General features: G+C 42.9%; 1 protein-coding gene across 3 annotated transcripts; it reads right to left on the reverse strand.

Annotated features, from left to right (window-relative positions):
* Window positions 1-40: 40 nt before the first annotated feature.
* Window positions 41-7,851, reverse strand: HYKK (hydroxylysine kinase). 3 transcript variants are annotated; one of them, XM_026068432.1, is made up of 7 exons: window positions 7,785-7,851; window positions 6,954-7,130; window positions 6,044-6,076; window positions 5,422-5,768; window positions 4,111-4,253; window positions 1,426-1,609; window positions 41-712 (listed from the first exon to the last, which is right to left on the reverse strand). In XM_026068432.1, the coding sequence occupies exons 4-7, from the start codon at window positions 5,759-5,761 to the stop codon at window positions 249-251; spliced, it is 1,131 nt and encodes a 376-aa protein (XP_025924217.1). In that variant the 5' UTR covers window positions 5,762-5,768; window positions 6,044-6,076; window positions 6,954-7,130; window positions 7,785-7,851; the 3' UTR covers window positions 41-248. The 3 variants fall into 3 exon arrangements, with proteins under 3 accessions (XP_025924217.1, XP_025924216.1, XP_025924219.1); XM_026068431.1 differs by lacking the exon at window positions 7,785-7,851 and having other exon boundaries at window positions 6,954-7,296; XM_026068434.1 differs by lacking the exons at window positions 6,044-6,076; window positions 7,785-7,851 and having other exon boundaries at window positions 6,954-7,297.
* Window positions 7,852-8,338: the final 487 nt, after the last annotated feature.

Below are 8,338 nucleotides of genomic sequence, written 5' to 3' on the forward strand. Positions count from 1 at the left end.
AACGGCTGCCCGCGAGGCGCAGGGGCGGGGCCCGGCCGCGGTAACGGCCCCCTGCCGCAACGGCTGCCCGCTGCGCGCCCCCAGCCCCTGAGAGAGCAGACACAGCCATGGCTCGGGTTCGGACGTGCTCCGATGGCATCACCGTCCTGCAATTGCACATTGAAACACCCCGGGGATACACGTTCCAGTACAGGCAGCGTAGTGTTTAATACATGGGTACAGTCAGCCGTTACCGTGCAGCTGTTCCTCTACTCTGCAGGCCCATGGTTCATATATGCTTTTGCAGTCTCAAACCACAGCTTCTCCACAGCTTCCTGGCCCACCTCGAACATTTTCATCAAGTGTTTCCATCCAGTTTTTGCTGTGATCATGAGGTACTCCTTATTCTCTGGGTACTGGAGAGCCGTGTGGGCTGCTATAACAAGCGACTGCGAAAACCTCCCACACACCAGGAGAAAGAGAGCAGCTCTCTCCTCCTCTGTCAGGGGCAGGATGCTTTCAAACCCTGCCAGAACATGCCCTCCARCACTCAGAGGATCTGTGCTCTCAATCATCATGTACATGATAGTTATTGCGACTTCAAATACATAATACCCATAACTCATGTCATTAAAATCCAGAATGCCGGACACTCTGTACTGAGGAGTCTTGAGGGAAGTAGAGCTGAAGTCTACTAAAATATTGTGGTCATTAAGATCTCCATGATTGATACCTAAACACAGAAGAAACCAAAATGGTAATGAACAATAATTAAACAGCAGAATCTTTAACTTTTTTTCCATTTCTCAGTGAAGTAGCACAGAAAACATGCATAGAAGCTCAAATTAACAGTGGACTACAAAACCATACCAGTCTCCTTCAACATCAGTCATGGCAGTCTTGCTGTAACTACACATGTCCTTCACAGCCTTATTGCTTCCTAGGAACCTCAATTCCGTTAACACTGACAGGTGACCAGATAGCAATTGATAAAAGGAATGTTAGATCTTACTTTGTTCTGGGGGAACCTACAATACACTACGTATTTTCCAAACCCAGAACGGCAGAGCTTTCCATTGCCAAATCATTGTCAACATTTAATGCAAGCTATATTCAAAAAAATTATGATTTATTCATTATTTGGGCCTTCATGAAAAGGAGGAGTGTGCTCCATATTTTCTCATTAAGCTGATACAACAGCATGAAAATTATCAACTTAACTGTAAGCAATCTCAGCAGAAAGATTAAGAACTGAATGTGGCTCTATCAGAACTGGACAGTGCATTCTTCCTGGCACGTTCTGCACTGTGTTCATTCACCACAACATGTGCTATGGATAAAGGAAATGATTTTTTGCTTAGAGTGCCTCTTCCATGGACACAAACTCCTGTAAAAAAATTTCAGTGTCTCAGTTCAACATAGTTTTCATAAGAATAAAATACTCACAGGCTCGAAAACTGGTTAGCTTTGGTATTACTTTCCCTTTAAATTGCTGAATAACTTGCTCCACAACTTCACGATATTTGTTCTGGCCCAAGACATAAATATACTGGTCTAGAAGAGGGACATTTGCCAGGTTCCAAATGAATTGCCCTCGATGCAGACTTTTTACTGATGGATGCTGGAATTTCTTCCAAAAAAACACAAGAGAATATATGCCATAAATAAAATACGCCAGTCCTGTGATTAATGGGCTTGATTCAAAGTCCTCATTAACTGTAACAGGTTCCTGATGAAAAGCTGCATGACTTTGACATATTTTCTATCAACATGTAAAAGAATAATCTGAAAGCTGATTAAGGTGAGTACCTTAATACCTACATCCAAACTGATTTTTTTCTCCATTTTTCAGTTACAAAGATTATCTTTAATCACTCATCACTTAAATCATTTCAAGTCAGTATTAACCCACAACATTTCTGTAACGTGACATGTATGTAGCGGCTTGGAGGCCTTGCCAGTGCTAGAGTCGCACCCTTGGCAGCGCCGGGATTGCACAGCYGGCACTGCAGAAAGCTGCCGAAGCAGGGGAGACCCAGAACCTGCCAGCGTGCCCGACACAGCCACACTCTGGGCAATTGAAAGTGGCAGCTTCTGGGGCTGAGCCTTAGGATCAGCTGGCACATCAAAAATGCTTTATAGACATACAGGACGGAGTTTTAATTTTATGAAAAGTTACTACAGGATCTTGAATGTCCATGCAGTACACACAGATCCCAGACCCACATGCAGTAAGTTACATGCATCTCATTTTACTTGTCCGGAAAGTAAATAGAGCCAAATCAGCTCTATTTGCTTTGCCTTTGTACAGGTAGCCTAAATATTTTAAACAAGCAAGGCCCTAAACCTCTCTTTGGAAAGCTACATCCTGGAAGGAAAAGCCTCTCTCTCACTGCGTACCATCCTGGAACCCTCTAACGCTCATTAAGGTGGCTTTCGGGCCAGATTCTACCAGTGCGTAGGGCAAATACAAACATTTCCCACTGGAAAAGCTGACTTCCTCCTAAAAGGAAACCCATGCTTAAAATTAAGGGTCTTACTTAAAGATAGCTTAAAGATGGTCAAAACTAGAGCTGTATATGAAAAAGTAAAGAACAGAATCAAGCCTAAAACAAAAATCATATGACAGGATCTCAAATGCTGCAAAAAGCACCACATTGTTAGGAAGAATGCCCTCTGGTGAGCAACCACTGCAGTTTTCCCTTTCAACCCCTGGCAAAATCCGATATTCCAGCAAGATATTAATGGGATACCACATGTGTGAAAGATAATAAAAAGTTAGATCTCAACATTCTCACAAGCCCTTGTCACCATAAAGCCATAAACATTAACTCATGTCCATTTAAAAGATGAGACATACTCAAGCAAAAGGAGAAACCAACCGGTAACGCAGTGGCAATGACTGTTTTGTGCACAAAAGCATGGTGCATTGCTTTGCTATCAAGTGGACAAAGTAATGTAACTGGGGGGAAAAAAAAGAGGCTGTATTTTCTGATCAGTCATTTGTAGTTCCCCTAGGTATTACTTTTGGTGTCAATAATATTTTAAAATTTTAACAGTAACAATGGTATGTTTATTTCTTTAAAATGACAAACCCTGGTTGTTGAGGTTTCATAAATTAAGAACATACAGAGCCTTTTTCATAAAAATTTGCTCTCTCATCTAATACTTCCTCCTTGACAGGACAAGTCAGAGGCATACTTTGAGACTAGCTGGTCTGTATAAATTGTTTCAATCGCATTATAAGAGCATGACCACAGTGGTTAAAAAGCATCAGTAAATTATCTTTCCTGATTGAAAAATGCTCTTATAATTTAAGAATGTGGTTAGTAAAGCTGGCAATTCACATTTCATAATTGTCTGAAGCTGGTAGCCAGAACATGAGAAGGAAAGGTTAATGAAAGGCAATAAATAATGCAAGAGTTCTTTTATGCATCAAACTTAATTACTGGCTGATTTATCAGCTTTATGACCCTGTATAATTACAGAGTAAAGGAAGAACTTACTTTGCATTAAAATTACTTGACTGGAAACAGTGCAACTGAGAGAAGTGTCACAAGTCTCTGTTCATCAGTACAGCTGGCATTATAGAAAGGGAACCAACAGCTACCGCTGTTAAATGGTCACAGTTCTGATGAGCAGGAGAAAGGGAGTAAGTCAAAATGAATTCAAAATAATACATCAGCCAGTTGTGCCTGTCTGACGTGTGCATTATACAACAATGCTTTACATATTTCTATGTAAAGAAGCTTTATATACTTCTGATTTGGGTGGCCTAGAGTTTACTCTCCTTATGCACCAGGCTTGAAACACCAAACAGATGAGTTTTGCTTACTTTAAAAAAATCCTTATCTCCCTCTTCTTGGTACAACATCACATTGCAGAAAGATTTCAAAGACCATGTCATAAGCACCAGTTGGTCATACTACTTGAGGAAATGCTTTAATAACAATCAGCTTTCACAGTTACAGCATGGAGCTTGTCACTTGGAAAATGAGTTGAACCCGGACATCTAGATTCACCAACTTGAATTTTGCAGATCAGGAAAGCAGACTGCAAGCCCAGGAAGAAATAATACATGGGAAGTTAATTGAGAATGGACTTTGGGAGGCTGGAGCAACAGAAACTCACCTCTGTGAGAGCTTTATCCAAACTGGCAGCTAGCTTACCAATCTCATACAAAATCTGCGTATTTGTAGCAATTTTTGCCACAGGTGTACCTGGCAGGTAAGTCAGCAGTCTGACCATGTACTTTGTGTTCCCAGATCCAGCACCTAAAAAGCAAAGAGAGAGGCAGTCGGTCACTTCAATATGTGTTACTGAGTATTAGTCAATACAAGATGCAAAAAAGGCTTCTCCCAGTGCAGAAAAAATAAGTCACATGTAGCTGACAAAACAGATTTCATACAAAGATTTGATTTACCAGTGTTGTACAAGGATATGCAAATCTTGACATTCGTGTAATTTCTGACAGACTGCAAGCCCTTACGCTTGGGATGGCCTTTGCATACAACAGGTGTCATCCAGTGCCCACAGACATCCACTTACATGGTTTTGTAGCAGAGCGGTAGGCCTCAGGGATCCCAACTTTTGTATGGAAGTTATAGTGAAAATAGATAAAAATAAATGCAGGGTTTCTACTTCAGATAATCACATTTTGAATCCAGTTTTGGAGATTCTTTCTGTGCAATTTTGCTATAACTAAAAGCAGTCCAGCCAATAAGCTCCCAAGCCAGAATAGCTGGTAATGAATAAACCAAGAAAACCAGTCAAGACAAATTAACTGGAAAAATAGCCACAGTATACTTTGACCTTTTTGCGATTTCTACCTTCCCTATCAGCTGCAGCCCAATCTCTGCTAGCAACCACTAAGAATATGAGCAGTCTTGCACCATGCTTGAAGCCCACACCTAGAGATGCTTACAGCAGTGCTCAAATCTCACCAGCACTGCTGCTCTCGCACTGATCAGGGCTCCCTGGTGTCTCTTGGGGTTTTCTTATGTTCCTTATATTTTTTCCCCAGAGAGAAAGCACAACTGTGGTGTTCTCAGCAGGATATCTCTGCACTCCAAAGTGGCTATTTCATCAGGGAAGCTCTATTTTAAAAGCTGAAAGYGATGTGGGATGTGGATCAGGATCTATACTTAGACTTGAGAAAGTCCCAGACTGCTACTGCTGGGAACAGGGAACATTGTGCGAGGAAGCCGAGCGCCCGAGTGGCTGTTAAGAACCTCCTGCTCTGTTGCAACTCGCTCTCACTCACTCAGATATTACAGGTTTTCACAGAGTTAATCTACATTTACATCAGTGCCACACAGCAGAACACGGCTGTTTGCTGTAACTGATTCAAACACCTTGTTGTACCGTAACAAATATGTCATGTAGTGAGCTACTACCAAGCTAGAGGTGATAAGAGGACAGAAGAGCTCCTGTAAAGCTCACCTCCTGACACCAAAGACATGACGTTACCATCTTTTGTAAGGTAAGGCACAGCTGAAGGAAAGCCTTCTGCGCTGAGGAACATCATGGCCTGGGTCTGCGTTTCGATGAGGTCAGGCTTCCGGCTGTCTTCCAAATTGGTGATTTTGAGGACATACTCATCAGCACCTTCAGGCGCACCTTCGTTCCCCGAGATACGCACGTGGAAATTCTGGTCGGCGTAGCTGGGGAGAGGCCTGATCCAGGACACCTTTAATCCAAATACTCTGTCAACCAGCTCAGTCGCTTCCTTTTCACCAAATGCTGGTTTGGTGAATGTTTGGCAGTCATTTCCAGACGACATTGTGCCTCTAGGAGAGAAACAGACTGGAAGATCTCATCTGTATTCTGACACTAGAAGCAACAAAATGCACTCAGATACAGGAGAAGAGTTTGCTCTGTTTGGTAAGTGGGGAAAAACAATTAAGCCAAACCTGATTTCACACATCTGGAGAGATGCACACAATCCTTCCTGAACAAGAAGTGAACAGCTTACTAACTAGCATTATTTTATTAGTTAACTTCTAATAGCAGCACAAGGTGGCACCTTGGTGACCAGGAATGATTTCCTAAGGAACAGACTTACCAAATTCCTATCCAAAAACTTCCACACTGAAACCTGCAAAAAGAGAGAACTATTTCAGCGGGCACTTAATGTTAAAACAGGCATAATCTTTCTGCTAGGTCGCAACCGTTGTAATTCCTATATTATGAAATGCTCGGCAAACCTAATAACCGCGTCCCAACRCCGCGTCTCTCGCCGGCTCCGGGGCTCCGGGTCTGCTGGCTGCTGCGCGCGCCGGCAAACCTTGGACCTCGGCAGGCAGCACCGACCTTTGTCCCGCCCGGGCATCCGCGGAGCGCCGCCTGCCCGAGCCCGGGTCTTGCCCGCTCTGGGAGAAGGGCTCGCCCTCCTCCCGCCCCGCGCAGGCGACAGCAACGCTCTTCCAACGGGAGCGCGGCCCCGGGCCCAGCTGCGGCCTGCCGGGACAGCGCGGGCCCGCGTCAGCCTGGCTGCTGTCGCCCGCGCCGCGGCCCGCAACGCGCCGCCTCCTCCGCCGCCGCTTCCCGGCGGCAGCAGGGCCCGTGCGGGGCAGCCGCCAGCCGCCAGCCGCACCGGCCGGGGAGCCGAGAGGGATTTGATCTTAGAGCTGATGCTTGATGTCCTCTTATAGTCTGTTCTCACTTAATTTATGACGAGCGATCTAAATTTTAGCTGAAAAAGTGTGTTCAAAGGCTCATTAAAACATTTGCTATAAGCAACAGGTTAAAATACTAACAAATGCACCATTTTATTCTTTGTTTTCAGACAGCATTTTAGGCAAGGAAGCATATGTCTCCCCTGTAAGAACGGGAAAGAACGTTTTTAAAAAAGTGCTCCCACCAATATGTGTAGAAAGAGAAATAAAACTTGCATCTGATTATTAAAAAAAAATCCTTTTATCAGCATGCAAGATGAAAACCTTTAGAGAATATTTTGATTGAAAATCATTTACCTATTATAAACTTGAGGCACCTTCTCAGGACATCCTTTGGAGTATACCAGAGTTCAAATCCAGAATATTTGTCCAGTCCATGAGGATTTTAGACTTCATTAAAACATTGCTACGATCCTCCCTCTTCCAAACTCTGTACTCTTCTTGTAGATCAATACAAATCTCCTTTTTGAATTCCTAATGGAAAAATGAGTAAAACTCCACAATATTGTAAGGTCCCGATATCACAGAATAACAATCTGAGAAAAAAAGGAAGTAGAAAAGGCTTGAAGTAGAAGTAAAACCAAAAATTTTTTTTTTTAAGGTAGACCAGCTATTAAGAATCCTCAGTCAGTCCCACTGTGTCAGTGCTAATTGTATTGTTAAGGACATTCATTTGAAAATATTGTTTTAATCCAACAGGGAAGTTAGAAAAGGGAATCAGTTTCTCTAAGAAAAAAGGCAAGCTCCCTGGATGTGTTGTGGTTTTGKTTTTTTGCCCCATTTCAGAGCAGAAGTTCTTATGTAATGATTGACCAACTATTAAATATTTTTACCTACTTGCCTCTTCTCCCCCTCTTCCCCAGTAAATCACACAGGTAAGTTTTTCAAGCATAAGCGCACTCCAGAAAAATGCTAGGGTCTCTTCTCCCAGTCTGAGGCTGGCCCAAGATTTAGGTCACCACATCAAACGTGACACAGTAGGAAGGCATTTTCTTGCTATGCTTGTGCTCAAGATCCACCTCAGGACCCAGAAAAATCAGAATACACCAATTATCTCTATAATTAAGCAAAATTATGATGCATTTTGCAGATCTAGAATTTGTCTAGACAAGTTAGTCTTGCATTTACTTTCCAGACAGTAGCACCAACACTTAAGACCTCTGGACTTGTATYCTTTGCCACCCTGCACCGTGTTCTGGGGGGAGGCACACATGTTTGTGAGGACTAATGTTGTACTTTGGCCTCTCTTACTGTTGCCTCTAGGAAAGAGAAGGCTTGAATAATTAAGCATCTCAGGGCTGAATGTCAGTCTAATAACGCATGTGCTGAAAGCGAGTCTCCAAAATGGGTCAGTGACAGATACACCCAAACCACTCCTGAAAAATCTTGTGATATTTGTAAGCTCTACATGCCACAAATGTAACTTTATCAGCCTGCTTTAATATATGATTTGATTTAGATAAATGAAAGTAGATATTTTCCTGAAGAAAAAGTTGAAGTTGTTCAGAAGGCATTTGATATAATTATATTAGTCTGGACAGCAAACCAGTTTTAATAGCTGGAGGGCACAATCCATCTTTGCACAAATGGAGCTAAACTTAGCCCAGCTATCACAGGAAGCCTCCCTCTAAGCTGATTAGAACATGCTTTGGAACCTGCATACGAGACACTCCCAAGGGGAA

Source organism: Apteryx rowi, unplaced genomic scaffold (genome assembly GCF_003343035.1).
Source record: "Apteryx rowi isolate R43461 unplaced genomic scaffold, aptRow1 scaffold_27, whole genome shotgun sequence".
Taxonomy (NCBI): domain Eukaryota; kingdom Metazoa; phylum Chordata; class Aves; order Apterygiformes; family Apterygidae; genus Apteryx; species Apteryx rowi.